General features: G+C 45.0%; 1 protein-coding gene across 1 annotated transcript in view; it reads left to right on the forward strand.

Annotated features, from left to right (window-relative positions):
• Positions 1-24135, forward strand: part of Fer1l6 (fer-1 like family member 6) — a 112223-nt gene that overhangs the window by 45520 nt on the left and 42568 nt on the right. Inside the window, exons 18-23 of the mRNA XM_028753882.1 lie at positions 2058-2235; positions 6622-6746; positions 12114-12248; positions 13909-14058; positions 23518-23628; positions 23889-24050. Coding sequence (XP_028609715.1) covers positions 2058-2235; positions 6622-6746; positions 12114-12248; positions 13909-14058; positions 23518-23628; positions 23889-24050 — 861 coding nt within the window. The remainder of the gene's footprint in view (positions 1-2057; positions 2236-6621; positions 6747-12113; positions 12249-13908; positions 14059-23517; positions 23629-23888; positions 24051-24135) is intronic.

The following is a 24135-nucleotide window of genomic DNA, read 5'->3' on the forward strand; positions in this document are numbered from 1 at the left end:
GGTACTGAGTAAGGTACTCAGCTAAGTGTGGTAGTGCCCTTCTATCCACTGGGAGTGTGTTCCAAGACACCCAGCTGGGGCCTAGCATTCAATTGCAATTGCTGTATACATAGTATTGTCTCTGTAAACACATACCTATAATAAAGTTTGATTGACAAGTGAGAGGTTTATGACAATAGCTAATAGTAAACTGGAACAGTTATAACAGTATCCTACAATAAACCACATCAATGACTTATTTCTAAAATTTCAAACTTAATACTTGATACCATATGTGCAGAAGGAGAAACCGAAACTGAATACAGCAAGCTGTGCATTTGAACAAGGGATGTACCTTCCCTCCCCTTGACCAGTGATTTTCAACCTTCCTAGTGCTGTGACCCTTTGATATAGTTCCGCACGTTGTGCTGACCCCCAATAGTAAGATTATTTTGCTACTTCATTATTGTAATGTTGCTGCTGTTATGAATTGTAATGTCAATATCTGATATACAGGATATCTGATATATGACCCCCAAAGGAGTCTTTGCCCAGAGGTTGAGAACCTCTGCCTGAGCTTTTCTCTTTTATCATGGTATTAGCTACTGGTTTTGTGTCTATAACCAAATACCTGACCAGAAACAACTTGAGAGGGAGGGATCATGCTGCTTCACAATTTGAAGCCACCCAGTCTGCCACGGCTCGCTGGGATGGCATGGGGGAGCCTGTCCACAGTCAGGAAGAGGAGAGATGGCTGTTTCTGCTTAGCCCACACGTCACTCCTTTTCCCTCTGTGGGGTTCCAGCTCACAAGATGGTGAAGCACACATTCAGAGTCTGTCTTACCCTCTCTCCCTCCACTGAATCCCGTGTAAACATTCTCGCAGTCAGCCCAAAGGTGCGTCTCACTAATCCGTTAGATGTTTGTTAACCCAATCAAGTCGATAATAAAAATTACCCATCATCACTTGAGTGAGTGCCAGTGTCCGGAGCTGAGGACTGTCTGGGCCTCAGCATCTGATGCTTCCTGGCTTTAGTCCATTGGCCAAAGCCCAGCGGCACATGCAGTGGTCCTTTGATTGAATTGTTCCGAACCTGCTTTTGGAACCATCAGAGCAAGCTACAAAGGCAAACAGCTGTGCTCAATTTGAAGTCAAAGCCTCTCCATGGGTGCTTGGGAAGTTGTCTGAACAAGTTCTAGCTTGTGGTGATAGGACTTTCTGATCTTTCACAGAAAGAGCTCAGCGTAGGAGAAAAGAGAGTTATTAAGAGGCAATTCTAAAACCTGCCAGAAGAGACACTTGGAAGAGTCAATAGAATCTAGAGAAGTAGCCATATCTTAAGTGTCATCAGCTCTTGTCAGAAGCCTTGAATACAGGCAGGGCTGGTACTAAGACTAGGTGGGGACAGAGAGATCCCCAAACCCAGTGACTAGGAAATAAAGCATGTTCAATATATCAATTTTTATCCTTGTGGTCTTGGGGCATATGAACTCCCACAAATACATGTGTGCACACACACACAAACATACACCATATTACATGTGAGGCCACCGTATGGAGAGGAAGCAGAGAGCTTAGGGAGCTTAAAGCCACACTGCCTAAGGAGGATGAAGGAAGGATCTGACAATGTCTGCCAGGAAAAAGGGCCTGGGAGAGCAGGCAGGACTTTCCCTCACACAGAACACAGGATAGGAGAGCAGGGCAAGCAATCCTGAATAAAGTGAAATAGCAGAAACTCAGGCTGCAACCCCAGTATTGAAGATTCTAGGAAGGCAAGGCAAGCTGAAGAACTTGAAGAAGAGGCAAGCCATAGGCTCAGAGCCAGTGGTCTACAATTGGACCACTACAGTGGTTATCAGAGTTCATGTTTAAGCCTCCGGACTGAGGTTGTCCTCAGGAGTTATGCAATGTGACACCTGGGATCATTTCTTTCAATTTTGTGATGTAGACAGAGCCCTGGAGAGATGACCCTCTGTACAAACCTAGAGATATATATCCAGGAAGGATCAATTTTCTCAGAACAGGGTCCATGCTTACCTTCTGATGATAAAAGAACTTTCCTTGTCCTCTCCCCCAGCTTCCTGGGAAACGGCCAGCCGGCTGGACTGTGCAGGCAAAAGTTGACATATATCTGTGGCTGGGCTCCACTAAATACTCCAATGCCATTTTGGACAACTTGCCAGTGGGCTATGAAGCAGAAATGCCCTCCAAATCATCAGGCACTCACCACCCACCATCAGCCCTGCTATACCAAGGTATGGTGCCCACAGAGCAAAGACAGGCAGGCGACATCTCTCTCTGATGGACTTTTGTGTAAACAGAGGTGGGGGCAGCATTCATGCATTCATGTTTTTGTTGGGACCAACTCCCTTACCTTCTTCAGTACACTTGCCAAGTGTACTCTCTTCTAAATGGGAAGTGATGTCCCATTTAGAAGTATAACATCCGGACTTCTGTATGCATTTCTGTGAAGAGAGAGAGAAAACAATGTGGATTTCTTCAAAGATGATGGGCAAGTTTAAAAGTGAGTTTGCATTTTAATCAGAAAGTTCTTGTGTGGTATGTCTCATAAAATTAAGGTGATTATTTTTCCTTCTTATATAGCATTGAGATTTGAACCTTGTACATACCCCTTCGGTGACCCAGTGCAACTGGTATTGGGAAGTTGCTTTTGTTTCTCTAGCCCAGTTCCTGGCGTGGCTGCTTCTTTATAGAAAGGCAGCTTATTGTATGGAATTCTTTCAATTCATAAGGCTACTTTCATCAGTATCATTATGTTTACATTTCAGTAACATTTTAATTGCGTTATGAATATTTATGCCTTACATTTGCATTCTGCTCTGTTTTCAAATCACTTTAACTTTTGTGCTTTTCTTAGCTGCTACACCCAGGCAAAGCAGATTGCAGTTTTACCTTCTCTTCTACTGAAGCTGAGTTTTTAGTTGAGCCAAAGCTGGGGTCACACTCAACATCTCCTCTGTTGCATGACAGCCTTTGGTATCAGTTGATTGGCTGCCAGGGTATTCTAAGCAGATCTATAATGAGAAAAGACAGGGTCCTGGGGATGTGTACACAGTGGCTCAGCTCACAGTCTGCAGTCAGACTCTCTGAGTTGTTTTAGGAGAAAATACATAGCACAAAATGCCAAGCATTGTACTGTATATGTTACACAAAAGATCTTGTTCAACCCTGAGAATCCTTCAATTCACAGAGGGGGAGAATACATTTTCTGAGACACCCAGAAATTGCATGAGATCACTCATCTGCTGAAGGGTTGGTAAAAAAAAAAAAAAATTTCCAAACACTACTTTCTTATCTTCCTTCCATTAAACCACTGAGAGCTTTTTATCTTTGAGCAAATAACACCCACATCAAGTTAGCTCCTGTCTCTGTAGATAGAAACATCTACACAGACACAAAGCCCCGGACATGTTCACTGTTTCGGCTACTAACAACCCAGAGGAGAGGCCTTTCCGGGGCTTTGGGATGCTATGCAGCGTGTCGTTTTCATGGTTACCTAATGACCTTCTGCTGAGCACTGACATTGGTGGCGTTGGCTGCCTTCCATCCGACTGGTGAATTTTATGCTCCAGAGGCGAGCCGTTCAGCAATAATTACCTTGCATCTATATACGGAAGGCCTGGTGGAAAACCTGGCAGGGGGTGTAGTGAGGAGTAAGAGGGGATCCTAGCTTCAAGTGGGGCATCCGGGTGTGGCTTTAAAAACCACAAGGGGCAGGAGATGGGACCCCACTGCATGAGGGATTAAGCTAGACTACTCTGAGGAACAGAACTTAGTAAGATTTAAGGTTTCTAAAGAAACCTGAAATGTAGGCTAAGAAAATGACACCCCCTAGAGTTGTGCAATGTGCTGCTTACAAGAGCTTCTACAATCTCAGGATTTAGTCATCTCAAGGGCAGCCGGTGGGTACTCTCTCAAGGGATGAGACCATCCCATGTTGGGCTAAGAGATCTGCTGCACTCGGTAGTACGTGAAGTAACACATGGCTATCTCCCCGCTGACTCCTGTCAGCATGTTCCTGTAACATCTGCTGAGTACCGCTTTGTTTACCGCTGTCATTTTAAGGGACTTTCCTGTCAGCAGAGCCCAGCCTGTCAACATCAGAGCTAATTGGTGTCTATGGAGACACGGAGGGCTTTAGAACTGAGCCCCCCAAGAATCACGTCTCTCGTTCCACTGACTTGCTTGGAGTTTGCAGAGCCTTTCACAGGAAGAACTGACATGGATGTAATTGGGCAGTGTGCACAGCTCGGGCTTCCTGATTGCCTGCAGGATTAGGTTGGGGATTGAAAAGGTTGTTACATTCTTAGGCTCCATGCTGGTCCTCACGTAAGCCAGACAGTGGCGTTGGGTAGAGAGAGAGCAATGTTCAGGTCTCATAACAGTCAGCTAAGGAATTACCTCTGACATCCTGCCTTCCCTGTCCCTCCACACCTTGTCTGTGTCTGTCAGAATTGTTTGCCACCATCTACATAGGGCAGCAAAGTCTTTCCCATTTCTCATTTTAATCCCTCTCCAGTGTGTGGTGATCTGGCCCTTCAAACTTTCACCTACAGGGGGCACTGTGGTTTGCCTGGATCCAGCCCTTACATCTCTTCTGTCCACTGAGAGCTTGACCTACCATTTTATCCTCCTGACATCTTACTTGGAACATCTGTCCCTAAATACACACACACACACACACATACACACACACACACACACACACACCTCTTCAAGAGTACCATGTGACTGCACTTTCCAATGCTTCATGTACATCTCCAAGGTCTGAGGTCATGTGAGTTCCACCGTCTCTGACTGTTACTTCCACTCAAAGTAGCCAACAGTTTTTCTTCCAAATGACCTTACTGATTTTTTAAATTGACTAATCTTATATCCTTGCTACAGTCACTTAAGGCTCATATCCCTGCCTATCAAACGCTACCACCTTGAAGGTCTCTGCTCAAAGGACAGCGCCACTGCCCTAGAATTAGCTCCCTTGGACTTGAATGTGCTTTGGTGACTATGAGCTGTTCTCTTGTCTGTGTATCATCTTACTTCACAGGAACAAATTGTTATGATTTCATGTTATTCTGCTTTTCTCTTCCCCACTATATATTAGATCCTTGAGATCCTGCTGTTTTGCTATGCACACTTCCAACATGGTCTTTCTAATTGCTTAAGCAAGCTGCCTGACTTTTCTCCTATCCTGCTGTGATGATTCCCAGGTTGCTTCTAGCTTCTCCATGGACAACACTGCAACAATCAACAGGAACAGCATCCTAGCATCTTCATGCAACTTCCTAGTGCCAGGCACTGTTCTCCCTCAGCCCTTAGCCTCCTATAAGGGCCTAATGGGGAATTAGCCTTCATTTTACAGATGACTGTGTTCAAGTTCCTGTGCGGACATGTGTGGCATATCACTAGAAGTTGCTGGAGGGGATTGATGAAGGTTGGGTGAGGGAACACTCATAGAGTATTTGTGTTCTTCGTTTAAGTAAGCAGAGCTATTTCAATAGGTACACAAGGGTTTCTTCATGGAAGTCCTCATGCCAACACAAAGGCATGGATTATACTAACACCATCCCTTTCAGAGATGTGGGAATGGGTGGGTAAACAGGCAAAAGGGAATGGGGGATATGAAAACAAGAGGTGAGCTTGAAGATTCAGGGGTAGTTGAGGTCCCATGATTGTGATCAGCTGAACTGTCATTCTCCAATGAACTCTGACCTCTTCAGACCTCTCTCTCTCTCTCTCTCTCTCTCTCTCTCTCTGTGTGTGTGTGTGTGTGTGTGTGTGTGTGTGTGTGTGTGTGTGTGTTCCATTCTATCCAGCATGGGCTCACTCCTGCTCTTTGTCTCTCAGGGCCTTTGGCTACGACCCCTCACAACCATTCATTCAGTCACACCCTCCCATCCCTGTGATGTGGCTTCCCCTCTCATCTCCTGCCTTTTCTCTGGGAGCTTTCAAGGACAGGGGACTCTCTTAGTTCCCTTACTATCTACAGTGCCTTAGAGACTAAGACGGAAAAGCTCTACAAAAAGTCACTGGCTGGCAAATTAGAAGAAGAGATGAATGGACAATTCATGATGTCTATTGAGTTTATCGAAGTAAAAGCTATTTGAAAAGCAGCCTTCTGCACTGGTGTATGAGCCTGTATATGCATGTGTGCTCACATACATATGCACCTGTACACACACACACACTCCTAAACAAGACATTCTAGGGAATCATGCTGCTTGTTTAAGCTTGCTAAACTATGACATGTTAGTGGGGGAAAGGTGAATTTTGGAATTAGGCAGAAGAAAAATCGGCTCTGCACACCTGAGAAATTATATCATCCATTTTTGGGTCATTTTCCTCATCTATGAATGGGTAGATAATTACATAGTTCACATGGTTGCTGTGGTGACAATTAAGATACACAAAGTGGCAAAACCTCATGGGGGGGTGTTTCTAAAGTACTTGACACTAGCACCTCTCCTGTCTCCACACTGTCACCTGGCCATGGAGGAAGGCAGGGCTGGTATCACTGTTGTCTGTCTGGGGGTACACAGCCACCTGTCACTGGCAAACACACAGAAACACATACCACTCCTAAAAGCCTATTAACACTTGCCCTTTCTATAATTCCTCTGCAGCCCAGCATGTCTTTCAGCTGAGAGCACACATGTACCAAGCCCGGGGCCTCATCGCAGCTGACAGCAATGGACTTTCAGATCCCTTTGCCAAAGTCACATTCCTGTCCCAGTGCCAGACCACAAAGGTAACCAGAGAGCAGCGTTCCCGCTGCTGCTGCTGCTACAGCTGTTGCTTGGCAGAACCTGGGAAAGAAAGATAAGGGTCACCCCTCCCTACTCCACCCCGCCCCTTCCCTCTGCAGCTTCCAGTCTTGCAGACACAGAAGCCAATCTGCGTCAAGAAGGACAGGCAGGAGAGGTCTATTGGTTTCTATGAGCCACTGTGCTAAAGCAGATGGACAAGACTTAAAGCTAAGACAAGGGCTGAAAAGACTGAAGAGCCTGGTACACCCTGGGCAGTTGCAGGGGTGCCAGACACTGAGACTTGAGTCTATCATCACCTCAAGGGGACCTGCTGGGGAGGAAGGGTTTAGCTTTCTGATCAGGAAGTTTTACCTCAGCATTTAGCAGCTAGGGTGCTTTTTACAGATGTTGACCTTTCCCCTCTTGGTGACAGGTGCTGTGTCACAGGAGATGGGCAGGTGGTTGTTTCCCTTGCTTCCTCCCTGTCTCACACACCAAGCTCTACCTCAGAAAGGGGTTTTCAGTAAGCACAAGTCTTGCAGATCTTCCCAATGGGTCATAGTCACCAAAACCTTACCTGTTTTCGAATTGTTGACTAGAGATGGACAAGACCATATAGAATTGGTCCTCGCAGAGAAGTGGGAAACAAAAAGACGCAAGGTCACCCTGTGGTTCAGCTACCCTGCAGCTGCATGTCTCCAGACAAATGGCTTGCTAGACCCCAGTTCTGTCTTTCTAAATAAGAACTGTTGTGGAGAAGTGAAAAGTTATGTGTGTAAATGATGGAAGAGTGGCTGCCATTACACTGGCTGATGTCAAGAGGGCACACTTTTCTGCAAGACCCCTATGACCCAGTTGATGGATTCAACTATATTTTGATTTACCACACATAGGCTGAGAGTGTGAAGGGAACTAACATCACATCCATTTAGCTAGTTCCTGTTGAATACTGGTTCTGCGTGGGCTCTAGGGTGGGGGTTGGGAGAGATCCTGCTCTTGTATAATGCATGAGGCAGACACACATGTAGTCCTTCAGGCAGATGGGCTGGTTGTACTGTGCCGAGCCCTATGTACAGGGCTGAGCAAAGGCCTATGGGAGCCACATGGAGAGATGGGTTCGTCTGTCTCAGAGAGACCATGGAGGAAAGGTGTGTCCGTCCTCATTCATTATCTAATGGGAACAGGAAGGCAGAAGGCCTTCCTCTTTGCTGGTTTTTGAGAGGACACAAACAGTGATGACTGTGCACATGGGTCCTGGAGAGGGTCCAGGACATAGGACTGTCTGTAAAGTGCTTGCCACACAAGCATGAGGATCCGAGCTTATCGATAGGGCCCCAGGTAAAAAGCCAGACATGATGGTGTGTACTCTAATCCTAGCACTGGGGGTCTGGATGGAGATGGGCAGGTTGCTGGGGCTCACTGGCCAGACAACTCCTATCTCAGTGAAAGAGCTTGTCTCAAACAGCAAGATAGATGGCTTCATAGGGATGATGCCAGAGGTTGCCTTCTAGCCTTCACATACATGTACATGCATGTGTGTTTGCACACACCTGTATGCCCTACAAACATGCATACATGTACATGAACCCTTACAAACATGCACACACATGCACTCCTACAAACGTGCATACATGCATCCCTATAAACATGTACACAGATACATATTCATGTACCCCTGACAAACACACACACCAAATCAATACATAATTGTGGAATTCCACTTTCCTGATCCAAATCCAAGATCTTCTACCTTTAGGTCTCCCTTCCTCACCTGTGATAGTCATGGGAGCAACATATACCTCTCCCTCACAAAGCATGAAATGTCAATGGCTTAAAACAGCTTCTACCTGACAGCTTGTAATGGCTGCTATTGCAGCTGCCATCCCCAAACAAGAGTGTTCTCAGAAGGTGGACCCAAGGACCATCCATGTGCTTCAACTACGCAATTCCAGAGCCTCTGGAGTGACCCTGGGGAAGTCTGAGTGAGCTCATGGGACAGCCATGTAACTATCCTGCTGGGTTTCATCTCCATACAACATCTTGGTTTAATTTAGATTCATAGCTCAAAGGAACAGATGGACTTGGTTTATCAAATAATCATCTGAAAGGGAAATAGGCTCTGTTGAACCCTGGATCTGCCTCTAATTTTGAATCAAATACCCCAGTTTTGCTAATAATAACAACAGCTGTCACCTATTCAAAGCTCTCACATGCCAGACACAACACTAAGGATTTTCTGTACATTATTTAGTACCCTTCATGTAACTCAGGGACACATGCTCTTGTGTTCCCATTCTGGAGATAAAGAAATGAGAATCAGAGACTGTACAGCTTGGAGACGGTCCAAGATGGAAACCTTGGTCTCACCAGTTCTGAGATCACATTTGCCTAGTCACTCTGTCTTGATTTCAGTTAGAAAGCTCCCACGTTTCCATCTCCTGTTCAGGTACTGGGCTACTTTCAGAGGGAGGCCAGTTATTGAAGATGCTATGGAGAACTAGGGCTTGAAGGATAAAGGGAAAGGAGGAAAGGCTCCTACACAGGAAGGGTTTGAGAGCTGACGAAGAGAGGAGTCAGATGTAAATAAGGGAGGAGAGAAAGAGAAGGGGTGGGGGCATCTTAGACAGTAGAGATTGTGAAGCCTGCTGTTCCCAACAGTGAGACTGATGCTTAATCCTGAAGACATGGCAATTAGACAGCCTCACCCAGTCTACCAGGGCTGTCATAGGGTAGGCATTTATGGGTGTGTGTGTGTGTGTGTGTGTGTGTGTGTGTGTGTGTGATATGCAAGGAATTGGACCCCAGACTTGTCAAATACTAGACAGGTGCTCTACTACTGAGCCACACCCCTAGCCCTCAGTGTTGGCTCACTTATGATGTGGACTGAGATGGAGTACATTTAGGGAGGGCTGCTTACTGAGCAAGCAATTGCAAACAATATTTATGCCAGGCAATAAATACTCCTTACCTCAGACAAATGGGTGTCGGCCCATTTAAAGAAGGGAAACTAAACTTTGGAGACATTAAGTTACCTGTGCATAGAATAGTTCATTGAACCTGGATTCCATCTAGGGTTTTTGCTCCCACTGCTGTATTCTGTCCAGCTGATCTGACTAATCGTTCAGTGTCAGCTAAGCCTTACCCTCAACTTCCAAATGATGCTTTAACCCAGTGCTTCTTAACCTTCCTAATGCTGTGACCCTTTAATACAGTTTCTCATGTTATGGCGACACCCCTAACCATAATAGTATTTTTGTTACTACTTCATGACTGAAATTTTGCTACTTAGTAGCGTCTCATGTCCTAAGCCCATTGGAAATATGTGTTTTCCAATGGTTGCAGCCCACAGGTTGAACTGCTTGAAATTCAGCTCAGTGTGAGGTTCCTTAAAGAAGCCCTTAAGAAACAAGGCTAATCATGGGTAGCTGAGCAAAGAAGTGGAAGATGCTTGTTTGGGTGAGTCATTAAGTACTGCTCTAAAGGGACTAGGTGACATTTTATATATGATGGCAACTTGGAGGACAGGTTAGTTCCCTCTCATCTGTTCATGCAAATGGCTGTCAAGCACCCACTATGCAGAGGTCTAGCTCACAGTAGGTACATGATGAATGAGTGAATGAAGACTGAATGAATGCTGGCCTTACATGATGAATGAGTGAATGAATGCTGGCCTTAATGATGAATGAATGAATGAATGAATGAGGACTGAATGAATGCTGGCCTTAATGATGAATGAGTGAATGAAGACTGAATGAATGCTGGCCTTAATGATGAATGAGTGAATGAGGACTGAATGAATGCTGGCCTCTGGAGTCTTATTCAATGGCACTGCCAGTCATGTGGGAAGGAAGTGATTCAAATGCTCCTAGAGCGGAGATGCCGTGAAGATCATAGACTGCTTTGACAATACTCTGTCAGTCAAGCGCAAGCCGCAGAGAGCTCACCTGTCTCTTCAAAAGCGACACAAAGCATGCGACTTTGCATTGCAACCATGTCACTTCTGTTTATCGGTTGGTTGAACTTTGGTTCTTTTTATGTCAGAAAAGGTAGATTTCCCCAGAGGCATTTTAAAACTTCATCGTACCTGAGACATGAAATATTCTAAAATAAAAACTCAAGAAGGGAGGTGAACTGCAGCCACACGATACTTTTATGGCTTTCATAAAGAGCTATAAAGAAATCCTTCCGTGACCACAGTGCGAACAGTTTAGTGCTGTAACTGGAGCTGACTGGATGTATAATTAGGCTGGCAGTTTTATGTGAGTCTGAGGGTTAGCGCAGGCCAGTTCTTTCTTCCACCCTCCTGGAGTGGACAACAGTGAGTAAGGAACAGTTCAGAGGTACTGTGGAAGTTTCCCGAGGATCCAGCAGCCGTGGAACACTTTCAGTTCTGAAACCCATTTGATTGCACAGCTTGGGAGAGAGCTATGACCACGGGCTCTTTCCAGTACAAGCGCCAAATACTGATGGGCAGTGTCTGTCCAGGTGCGGGAAACAACTACCTTGCAAACAACTCAGCCTTTTGCTCTGTGAAACTGGCCTCTTTCCAAATGTCTAAATAAACAGAGAAAAAAATTCAAATTTAAGTAACATTCTCTCTTCCAAAAGTTCCTCTTGACCATCCTGGGAAGAAAGCTATTGGCCAATTCTGGTGAGACTCTGATGGTCTCAAACTATCATCCTTCCTAGATTTTTATTTTCTCCATCTGTATGATGGGTACAGCCTACTACCAATATCACTATTTGCTGCCAAAGCAACTCCTCTGAAAGAAATGTCATGCCACATGGTGAGGGTTGTTCTAAAGACTTTGGACTATTCAAAGTAGTCAATGAATAGCCACAAAGCTGTAGACTTCGATATAAAATAGATGAGATTTGAAAGTCAGTATTAGGGACTTTGGTTGTATTTGATCCCCTCCCCTGTTCTCAGTGGAGGAGAACTTTAAAGTAGAGATTTTGTGGTATAGTCTGGTGAAAGTGGATGATCCAGATGGACTTTCTGTTTACAATCTGTAGACTCTGGACATGTGAACCTGTTTTTTTTTTTTTCTTTAACGTGCACAAAAACAACAGCACTCAGAAAGATTTCAAGGTTTAAATGAGACAGTGCATGCGCAGTAGGTAGTAGACAATAAGCACTCAATAGAGAACAACTGATGGCATCATAGTCCCAGGGTGAATTAAAATTACTTATGCAAATTATTTATGCAAATACTCATTAAGCGGTACTCCATTAATAAAACATTATGAATACAAAGTTTTCTAGAGACTGGGGATTTGCATTTAATAGACAGTAGCCGTGAACTTTCCATACCCTTCATGTTTCTGTTGAACAACTGTTAAACGGTTCCTTTGTTGTTTTCTGCCAGGTCATTTCCCAGACTCTCTCTCCTACCTGGAACCAGATGCTTCTATTCAATGACTTGGTTCTGCATGGCGAAGAGAGGGAACTAATGCAGTCCCCACCCCTCGTGGTGGTGGAACTCTACGACAGTGATGCGGTGGTACGTGTCGCCAGGCAACTCTGACTACACCTTCCAAACGCTCTACTGCACGAACTGCCTTTATTTGAACATCAATAGGGTCCTGATGCTGAGTGCTCAGGACCCTTGACGCACCCAGAAGTGGTTTTGACCTCAGCACACCGTGATGCACCAGTCGCTCCTTTATTTAGAGTTCTTTTAAATCACATTCAAAATCACATCGAATTAGCAGAGTTTAGTCAACACCCACTTTCATAACGATGTGATGCTCGCCTAAGCCCACCCACAATTACGGCAAACCCCCAGCTAGTCCCATGTGACTGCTATATCATATAGAATGCCTCTAAGCCTTCTGGAAACAGGCTTGTGCTGCACTTGCCCGGCTGGAGGGAAATGCATGGCCATCTTCACTGACTCAGCCTTGTAACTAACTCTCTTTGACTTGGCTGCTGCTTAGTCCTGCAAGCCCACATCCATCCTGGCCCTCTTTGGTTATAAACCAAATCTCTTCCTCTTCAATGACGCCTGTGTGCTGAAACTTCAGGTAACCCCCAAAGCTGACTGATGGATGTAAGTGACTAAGACAAGCATTTTTCTCTAAGAAGTCTACAATGGATGACAAAGATGTAGATCTTTTATTTCACATCCCTGCCTCCTCAGGTAGAATCTATAACATACAACAGTTGTTTTGAAAAGCTTTTCCAAAGCCTTCTTATGCTTCAGTGTGCTCTGGATTGGGCCAAGGTCAGAGAAGAAACAGGAGACTCACAAGAGTTGTAGGGACCATGGAGACCATGAAGGCTTGTCCTGCCCTTCTTGCTCTGTAGAAAGGAGGGCAGATCTGGAAAGTTCAGATGCCTTAAGGTCATGGCTAATAAGAGGCAGAGTCAGGACTTGAACACACAACTTCTAGATCTACTCTTTCCTGCATACTTGATGGCTGTGAGTGCATTATCCCCATCCCTCTGCCCCTCCCTCCCTGCTTTAAATTGAGGCTGAATTATGTATTTTTGAAATGTAGCTTCCCCTGTTCTGCATGAAGTACAGATTTTCTGGTGGATGACCCACAAAGTAAATACCCTTTACTCTCCTTCCTGTGAACAAGCTTCCCAACACAAGAGTTGGTTTTCTATTTGAAAAAGAGTCCATTGCCATCAGCAGTCCATTACCATGTACATAGTACAAACGATATACAAGATTACATCAATTCTTAGGATGTTATGAACAGATAAAAAGCTTTAGCCTTGTTTGCAAGCCTCATAAAGGTTGAGTATCTGACTTAGGACACACACGCGCACACACACACACACACACACATACATGGGGAAAAAAGCAGATTTGAGCCTACAGATTTGCGCTTACTTATATCTGAAGTGCACGATCCTGTCAACCACAGAAACCCTTTAGAATGTTTGTTGTTTTCTTACATTTTCCTCCCCTCCCCCCCAGTCTCCTCTGATTGGTTACTTTAATCAGTCTCTCTAGGGAAGGAGTCTTGGACTAGGGAGCCCCCAAGGTTATCCTCTCAGCATGTCACTGGGAACCTGAGCGTGCCCTCCCCCAAGCCACGAGTTGGGTTGTGGGGTGAGCTGATGCTACTAACTGCTAACTTTGTAAAAATGATTTGTAAAGTTGCCCTGATGCAGGCCGGATGTCAATCAAAACCTCATTCCTTCTCTAGGGAAAGCCAGAATATTTGGGTGCCACGGTGGCTGCTCCAGTTGTGACACTGGCTGACCAGATCTATGAGCCCCCCAAGCTGTGCTATCACCCCATCTTCTGTGGGAACCTCTCTGGAGGGGACCTCCTGGCTGTGTTTGAGCTGCTGCAGGTAAGAGGTCCAGAGCACGTGTACCAGATGTCTTTCTGCTCCACTTGGCCCGAGGAGCAGCTTCCCTGGATGTGCTATTTAGTGAAGCAACACCTGATCCATCCCTTGCTATCCCATGTCTGTGGGTGTCTCCTTCCGGGCATCTGGAAACTGACATTTAAAAACTTTGATAACACGAGTTACTCCCAGAACTACTGCACCACAAATCAGAATCAAGAAGGATCTGGAAAAGATCCTTCAGGGTTGGGTCATCAGTGTTTGAGCTACAGCAGAGTCCCTCTGCTCTAACAGACCGTACACAGATATGAAAAAGAAGCCATCGGACATTTGTGGGGTAGTTGCCTTGTGCCTGGATGATGTTACAGCCATGGCATCTCATATCTTTCATAGATCCCCTCAAGCCTCTGGAGACTCACATTCCCATTAGAGAGTTGGGCTGATGCACTTGGCCAACCTCATCTCCTTTTGTAGATAGACAGTGAAGCTGAGCTCTGAAGGGGGACCTTGACAGCTTCTACTTTCACCATATCACATTGCTTCCCAAAGTCAAAGAACTCCTAGCCTTTCCTTCAAGTCCTAGAGGGAGTGTGTGTGTTTGTGTGTGTGTGTGTGTGTCTGTGTGTATGTCTGCGTATATGTCTGTGTATATGTATGTGTTCCTGTGTGTATGTGTTCCTGTGTGTGTGTATATGATTCTCTCTCTCTCTCTCTCTCTCTCTCTCTCTCTCTCTCTCTGTGTGTGTGTGTGTGTGTATGTATGTGTGTGTATGTATGTGTGTGTGTGTACAAAGACTCTCTCAGAGGAACGGAAACTGAGTTTCTGAATTGTGGCTGGCCAGTAGAGAACCAGTAGGACCTGAAGAGGATAAATCAGAAGGGAGCATCTGGGCTCGCCAGAGATTCCTCTCCCAGAGCCTACGTTTTCTGAGGCACCAGGTCCTGGTGGCTCTTTTCTTTGGGATCAGGACTGTCTTTATCTTAGTCCATGCAGGATGCCATAACAAGACCCTGATTGAGCAGTTTAAATGACAAACATTGCTTGTTACATGTTCTCACAGTTGAGCCTGGATGTCCAAGGAGACACTGATAGATCTGCCCTCCTGGTGTGTGGTGGCTGCCTTCTCATTGTACCCTCCTGTGGGAGGGAGAATAACATTCTTCCTTAGGTCTCTTATTGTAAGGAACTGACCACATTCACAAGGGCTCTGGATTCCTCTCTAAGGCTGAACCTCCAAATGCCATTGCGGTGGAGTTACGGTTTGAACATCCAAGTTTGACACTGGGCGAATAAAACCTTTCATAGGAAAACTTGATTTTCAGAAATCCCAATTTAAAATAAAACAAAACTCAACTCACTTGATAATGAAAGTGAAAGGCACACACCCCTAGCACACACTACATGAATGCACATGAAAGTGGGGGGAACTAGACCCCATGGCTATAAATCTCAGACTTATCATTTGTTTGAATGTGGCGTTCTCTGTTTAGAAATGTAGGACATTAATAAGCCTACCCAAAGTATCTTGTATAAAGCAGTCTATGCATAATATTTGTTATTATTATTAATATTTCTATGTTATAGGATACCAAAGCAAAATCTGTGGTTCCAGCTATTGATTTTAGAAATTGAAGTGGATAGCAAGGCAATTATGTGGTCAGCATGATAGGTCCAAATTTAGACTCTAGGTAGACAAATTTCTAACCAAAATGGAGTGCTCAACTGTGTTCATGATTAAGGGGACATTTAGGTTAGATGGACTTGTATCTGAACTCAAATTCTCTTCACATCTGCAGACTGGAGGTTACAATTGCCAACACTGATATGTTCCTAAGTCCATCTTATCAGACTCCTATCTGTGTTTTAAGTCACCTAAGGGAGAACTTTTAATAGAGAAAATGACAACTTTGGAGGAAGATTAAACTCTACCAGGGAAACTGAGCCTGCATAAGGAGGAGTGAGGTCATGGGGATTCAAGGTCTGGCTTGACTCAGCTCCAAGTAGATGAAGTCTAGCAGGGTAGGAGAGTAGAACTAGAAAAAGCTGTCTTACAAACACTAGGTTCTAGGATGCTAGGATGTTCTAGGATGATCAGCCCAAGTGGTCTCCAATAAAACTATCTGTAGCCAGATAGGTGTGTGCTGCCCAGATGTGTGGGTGTCAGAATGGAAGGCAACCTTCCCAACCAGCTGGTCCAGTCTTCCCTCAAATGAGAGCTGTCAGCAAGCTGTTCTGGTTCAAACCTAGGCAGACACCAAACAACACTGAATCCAGACATAAGTAGCTTTGCCCTTACTGCCATCCCCACTTCTAGAGGAAGGCTTTGTTTTCTGTTCTCCTATAACATCACATCAACTTACAACTTCCCTTCCCAAGAAAGAGCAGCTTCAGAGTCAATGGCCACAGAAAAGCTATTTCCTGTGTCTTCTTGGAACATTAGTTCCTCCAAATCTAATGAGTGGGGAAATGTAATTGCTTCATATTACATATTTCACTAACACTTGTTCCCACTAGAGTTTTTGTGTATATGTGTTGGTGCATGTGTACATATGTGTATGTATTTATATGTGGGGGTGTGTACATGTGCACATGTATGTGTGCATGTAGAGCCCTTGAGGTGGGTGTCAGATGCTCTCCTCAATCACTCTCCACTTTTTTTGAGACAGAGCCTCTCACTGGACCTGTAGCTGATTCAGCTAAACCAGCTGTGCAGCAAGCTCCAGGGATACCCCAGCTCTGGGATTACAGACATGCCCAGATTTCTTAGGCAGATGCTGGAAATCAAACACAGGTCCGCATGCTTGCATGGCAGGCACTTTTCTGACTGCACATCTCGCCCAGCTCTGGGTTAACTAGCTTGTTTTACCATAACTGTGTTCACTTTCTTTTTAAGGCCACTAGAGCATGAACCATCAAGGGAGGTGATGGGTGTCTTGGGGGAACTAGACCTGGTTTGCCACACTGTGCATGAAAATGCTCAGGTTCCAGGTTGGTTGAGCTGGATCTAGGTAGCGACTCTTCCAAACTCACAGCCGTGTTTATAAGCACTCTTAGCCCGGGTCTACAAGTCTCTCAGTAAGTTTTTCAATGAGGGCTGAGCAAGTAGACCCCTAAAGATGATCTGAGAGCTCTGCCATCTAGGACTCATGGTCCCACCCACCTCCTCTCTCAGAACCAGGCCCGCTGTTGAGGCACCTGCTGCTTCCCAACAGGTGACCTACGGAGGAGCGTTGTCAGAGGTTGGAAGCTTGGGAGATGCAATCAGTCAGGGTTTAATGATGACTTTTCATTTAATTACTTGTTCAAAAGTAATTTGAACATCAGAGTGACTGTCTTAGCAGGTGGAGGTCAGACGTGCTGAGCACACTGAGACTAGACTGGCCTTTATTTGTCACAGCTGGTACCTCTTTGTGTCTGTGCAAGGCTTGCTTTTACTTCCCTCCTTCCCATGCTGAGACCCTCCCCTGACTCAGGAGTTGATGGTGTGGCTTTTCTTCACACCCATCAGATCCACTGTTGCCATCAGCCATCCATGCTAGCTGTACCCTGTCTTCCCGATCTTAGTCCATCCCTGGCTGAGGACCCAAAGCCATCAGAATTCTGTTATGGTGTCTATGCCCATGGCCTGACCAGCCCGCAGCTGCTTCCATGCCTGTTTTTCGTCTTCTCTTCCAGAATCTTCTAGTCCTTCTGTGAATCATTCTCCTCATTATTCTCCACATTCCTTACAAAACATTAGTTGACCATGCCTCTCTCTTCAGCTGCTTCCCACTCCTTACCTACAAGACTATTTACCAGATTTTGCTTTTAAAAAGAAAATGCCAGTTCCTCCAAATGCAGAGAACAGAGTTTGAGAAGTGATTCTCGTTGGGATTTGAAATACCTGCTACTGTGGTTAAAAAGGCTCTCTGAAGAACATTTTCAAAACCTAGTATTTCCAAGTGTAACTACAATACCATTTTGGTTTTATTTTATTTGTTTTATTATAATGGCTAATATTCCATGAAGAGAAAAATCTACACTGCACATGAATATCAAAATTTCAGTCTGGCTTTTAAGCTGTCTTCAAAGTTGTCCTCAAACTACTTTCTCAGTGTCACTTATTAATATTCAAGTTACCCTACAGACACTATGACCTTCTCATGCCCAGCCTCTCTGGGTTCCTGGGTCTCTTCTGCTCTTGGGCATTCTATTAACTCATTCTGAAGTGTCTCCCCACTTTGCCCACCTCAGCTCCTACAGAACCATTTACCCACCGATAAGAATTCTCAAAATTATTCAGAGCAATGGTTTTCTGTTCCAGCTTGCCCACTCCACCTCAGTCTAAATGCTCTCCCCCTTCCCATCCTGTTCTTTGGCTCTTTCTCTATTCAGTTACTGCCATTGTTTGTAGGCAACTGAAACAGTCTTACCCTCCTCGGTCGCTGTGTCAGCTTGTGGAAGGCAAGGATTGCTTGGTTCATCGATTCTTACATTCAAACGTGTATTTATGCAGTGTCTACTGTGTGTGGGTGTGTTCCCGAGGAATGTTTCTAAGCAGACAAAACACAGATCTCGCTACCACTATCTGTCTACCATACTTTCCAAATTCCAGAAGTGCTCTCTTATCTTACTACAGAGCAGGGTCACTACACATCCCAAGAAGGGACCATTTCTCTCTAGTTCATGCGTAGAGCCCATTGGAGTTGTTTAATGCAGTGTTTATCAACCTAGGTGGCGTATCTGCCTTCTTAGATCCCATGCCCCGCGCCAGGAACAAAGCTTTCACTTACCATCATGTGAGCTTTGCCCTCTTCTTAAAATTTATTTTTAATTTTTATCCCTTTGATACAGATCAAGGAAAAGCTATATTGCTCTTGCCTTTCACTTAAACCTCACTGGGTTGAGCAAAGGAAGATTCTCCTCCTTCACGTTTGTTGCTCGTTAAACCATCTCATTGGTGGTCTAACTTAAGTGAATGGACTAGTTTTACACAGCATCTCTGTGTGTTCTCCCTGATGTAAAGTTATCAGTTAATGATCTACTAATCTGAATTGTGACATTCACCTGAAATAAGCTGGAGATAGGTCATCAGAACAAGAAGGAAGACTCTGGCATAGTGTTAAGACCTTCTAGAAGACTCTGCTTAGGCCCAGGAGAGACTTCTTGAGTCATTAGCTAATCATAGAGATGGCACTTGCCTCCACTGCTGGCTAACATGTCATTCAGTACATGTGCATTCTTGCCCTCACATTTCCTTCCTGGGAAGCACTTTCTGCTTCAACATCACCTTGGTGACTAAGGTCTGTGTCTAGCTGGAATGTGCGCGTACACACACACACACACACACTTGCTACTTGAACTAGGATATATATTTCCTCTGAGACTTTTTTTGTTTGCCAGGATTGGCGACAATTTCTTTCAGTGTTTTGAAAATACTACTCTGCCTTTGAACTTCCCTTCTCTGGTGAGAAGTTGTATATTAGTCCTATTATTGCTCCTTTGAAAAGTAAGCTTTCACCAAGTGCTTTTTTTTCCCTTGGTGGCTCTGTGTATGGTCATAGAATTTCCATTCCTCCCTTTTTACTTTAGGTTTCAATTCTGTACTGCATTCCTTCATCATATCTTTTATTGAACACATTAAGCATTGTATATTGTAGAGTTTATGTCTGATGATGATGACATTACCCAATCCCTCGGGATCTATTTCTTTGGTTTGTTTTTTCTCTTGGTACGTGACTACATTGTCCCCTTCTTTTATACCATGTTTTATTGCACAATGGACAATGTAGTGAAATTGGAGCCCAAACTGATATAATTTCTCTCTAGAGAACCTAACTTTTTTTTTAACTTATGAATTATTTGAAACCACTACTGCCTTACCTTGCACGGCATTGGAACTTATCAGGTGGGCCATGCACTCTGATGGAGACACAACAGCATCCTGGAAAGCCAGTGTGTGTTATATTCTGCTGAATGAGGATGTGGGTTAGCTAATCTCAGTAGGGTTCTCTGTAGGGGAGCAGTCTCAGGCTGTAGACACTTGGGAGGAGGAAGCTGTGGTTGGTACTCTGTCTATACACTGTCCACATCTATACTCAGACCAGGGGGAAGTCTTGCCATTCTCATGGTTCTGAGGCTCGGAGCCCTTAATCTGGTGGTGGTCATGCCAATGATATACAATCTCTTAGGACTTCATCCTCTGTACAGAGCAGCAATCCAGAGTCAACTCCATCCAACTAGAGACAACTTAAAGCCAAGCCTTGCTCTTTGCCAGGCCCATGAAGCTTGCCTCCCCTCCTCAGCAATTCACAGTGTCAGAAAGCATGTGAGTGCTGGACATGCCCCTCAACAACTCTTCACAGCAACTCTGCGACTTGGACATCACTGTCTCCATTTCACCAGTGACAGGGCTGAGATGCAGAGATCCAGAGTAACTTTCCCAAGTTCATCCTGCTAGAAAGTTAGAGAGCCCAGGCCTGGTCCTTCATTCTTGAACTGAGTAAGAGAAGGCTGGATGATGAGAGGAGGAAGACAGAGAGAGGAGAAAGGCTTCTGAACATCTGTAGCTATCCAGATGTGCAGGGCTCAGATTAAGGTCATGCATAGCTCTGGGAGTAAACAGCTCTTTAATGTCTGCACCGGGTACATCAGGTACCCATCTGCCTCATCTTTGCTCTAGTTGTGTAGCTAGACCATTGTGAGTTTCTCATATTTCATTTTCCCTGGATATTGAGCAAATCATTGTTCACAACAAATCACTCCACTTGTCCCAAGTTGAATTACATCACCTTCATAACAGTCCCTCCTTTCCCAGGATCCCAAATACCAAGCAACTATATACTATTTATACAGGCCATACTGACCCATTTCATTGTGAAAAAATGGGAATCAGGCAACCAAGTGTGGAAACCAGGCTTTTGTGAGTGATTCTGTACTTTTCTTCTCTGAGCCTCAGATACCAAGCTGGGAAATACTTGGGTCCTTCAAGATCTGGTGCTCTGTTAAATACTGTTTTGGGGGTCTATAACTCACCTCTGTGAGGCTCGAAGCTTGGTCAAGAGGAAGTCCTTCCTTACTTCATCTCATTCTCCAAACCCTTAAGCAGTACTGCACATACAGTGGCTTCTTGATAAATGTTTACTAGCTGACTGACACATTCACTCCAAATGCTAGAAAATGACTGATTGCTCATCAAAACTGGCAAAGCTGAACATCCCCCATTTCATTATTACAGACATACTCTTTTGGCCATGGCAGATGTTGTTAAGCCAATTACTTGAAAGCCTAGAAAAAGACATGCAGATGCTACAAATACCAAATAGGTCAGATATAACTAAGCTGCAGAACGAGCTGGAACGGGAAGCTAGTGCAGCGGGGATGGATACCAGCTGCCTGGCACTGCCTGTGAACATCACTGCAGCTGGGAGGTTAACCGCTCCTCCATCTCAATCATAAAGCCATGGAAGAGCTACAGGTCACACGGATAGATACCACACGCACATTTTCTCTTATTTCTATTTCTTAGAGATTATGCCGTTATGTAAAGTCTTTGTGTATATAAGACAGAGAAGTAGAAGTGAAACAATCTTTAGGTGAACTAAGAGGACTAAGAGGAGAGGGTGGGGAAAGTGAGAGAATACTGTGCACTTGTATGAAAGTGTCCTTACATAACCCAGTACCATGTGTCACAAATAGGAAACAACCAGCTGAGACAGTGACTGGGAAAGAGCTGACTGTGGGCATTCTTTTGATTCTATTTTCATCTGCTATGTAACAACCATGCATATTTATAATCCATGCTCACTCTATTATAAAGTGGAAGGGCTTTTTAACAAATGTAGAACGGGCAGATCAAGGCACTTGGGGTCCCTAGTACTTCAGATATCTATCATTTCTTCGTGTGGGTGAAGGGGGAGTCAATATTCAGAACCCTCAATTTCTGCTAATCATGTTGGCCTGCTGCTTTAGGACATTAGTAATTATCCCCCGACTACAACTGAAAGTGTTAATTATCTCTTGCCCAGCCCCATCCCAACTCTTACTATTCCCAGGTTCTAAGAATCATTAATAGAAAAGCCTTTTAAAGACGTATTTATTTATTTATTTTATGTATGCAAGTACACTGTAGCTTTCTTCAGACACTCAGCAGAGGGCATCAGATTCCATTACAGACGGTTGTGAGCCAGCATGTGGTTTCTGGGAATTGAACTCAAGACCTCTGGAAGAGCAGTCAGTGCTCTTAATCGCTGAGCCATCTCTCCAGCCCATAGACATGCTTTTTAAAAGGCAACGTGTATGGGGCTGCAGAGATGGTTCAGCAGTTAAAAGTATTCATTTCTCTTGTAGATGACCCAGCTTTGGTTCCCAGCACCCACATGGTGACTTACAACTATGCATCGCTAGTTCCTGGGGAGCAAATGACCTCTTCTGGGCTCTATAGGCACTGAGCATGCTGGAGGTACACACACACACACACACACACACACACACAAACACTCATACACTGAACTGAAATGAAATGAAATCTTCTCAAAAGGCATATTTTTAAAATCCTTGTAAAAAGGCAACATGTGTTTCCTTATCCTGAGAGTTCTGAGAAGTCAGCTTGGGCAATGCACCCCAAAAGGCAAACATTTATGACCTTAAATATTTACCCCCAGCTCCTAAGGGATCCCACAGTATGGTGGAGATGGGGTGGCTGAGGGTCCCTCACAAAAGCCTGGTTTCTGCACTTGGTCCCCCGATTCCCATACTTGTGCCTATACAGAAGATACAGCACAGAGGACAGAGAGCAGGAAATGGCCACAATAACCAAAACCCAGCCTAGAAAGGCTCTTGACAGACGGGGGCAGCGAGGTAGGTCTCAAAGAGAAGGCAATATGGCCTACATGTGGGGAAGTCCCCACCTTTAGTGGACTTCTCTAGGTTCTGTGTGGGGTATTTCTGCAAAGCATAGTGGTTGTCCTGTAGCTTCACTGTGCCCAAGGGCAGGAAAGCACCCACTTTCCTCCTAAGTTCCACACTCAAAATGATTTTATTTTCTGCATCACCGATCCATAGTAAGTCTCTATTTCATCAAATACGATTTTGTTCTGTAGCTCTGGACTCTCTCGGGGCAGTGGGTGGCAAAGCCATCAAAAGCTTAGGATGTAGTCACAGCCCCTTTCCATCCATTGATACATATGTTTTATGTTATTTTTATCAGGCTGTGAACATCTATACACTTGTGGGAGGGTTCACTCCCCATTACTGCTGTAAGTTCACTGAAAGCTATGTCTTAGCATCCTCATGGCACACCCCGAGTGCTCACTACCTGCTTGTCAATCATTAATGAATGACAGAAGGTGATATGCTGCAAGGTCCTTCTTGTACTCAAGGCTGATGACATAAAGATGTCTTGCCAAGGAAGTGCTGCAGAGCCTGGCTACTCTTCCTCATGTCTCTCGAGTCTGTTCACTAAGGGCCGTTTTGTGTGACAGGTCCCTTCTTCTGGGCTGCAGGGCCTCCCTCCTACTGGCCCACCGGACATCACACAGATCTATCCTGTTCCTTCCAACATCCGGCCAGTACTGAGTAAATACAGAGTTGAGGTATGGTTCAGAAAGTGGTGGAGGGGGGCTTGCCCCATAGGACTCATGGGGAAGGGGTGGTCCCACCTGCATCATTGAGTGGATGTGGCAGGATGGGCAGCTGGCTCCAGGAAGACCCCACCAGCTGAACTGGACAGGGTGGGACCTAACACCAGCTGGACAGTTGCAGCTGGAAGACCATACGGTCACTCCCAGGAGTCACATTTGTTTTTTTCCATTGGTCATACACCAGGCTCTTCTCTGACTCTGTCCATCCTCAGGTCCTTTTCTGGGGCGTCCGAGAAATGAAGAAGGTACAGCTCCTCTCTGTGGACCGGCCACAGGTTCTTATTGAGTGTGGAGGCCGAGGGGTGAAGTCTTGCGTGATCCAGAGTTATAAGAACAACCCCAACTTCAGCGTGCAGGCAGAGGCCTTTGAAGTGGTATGGGCTTCTCCTCCCTCAGCTGCCCATCTCCCTTTTCACATCTGAGTTCCTTTCCCTCACCCACTTGGCCAGGAGAGGGGAT

Source organism: Grammomys surdaster, unplaced genomic scaffold, assembly GCF_004785775.1.
Source record: "Grammomys surdaster isolate TR1022 unplaced genomic scaffold, NIH_TR_1.0 125974, whole genome shotgun sequence".
NCBI classification, from domain to species: domain Eukaryota; kingdom Metazoa; phylum Chordata; class Mammalia; order Rodentia; family Muridae; genus Grammomys; species Grammomys surdaster.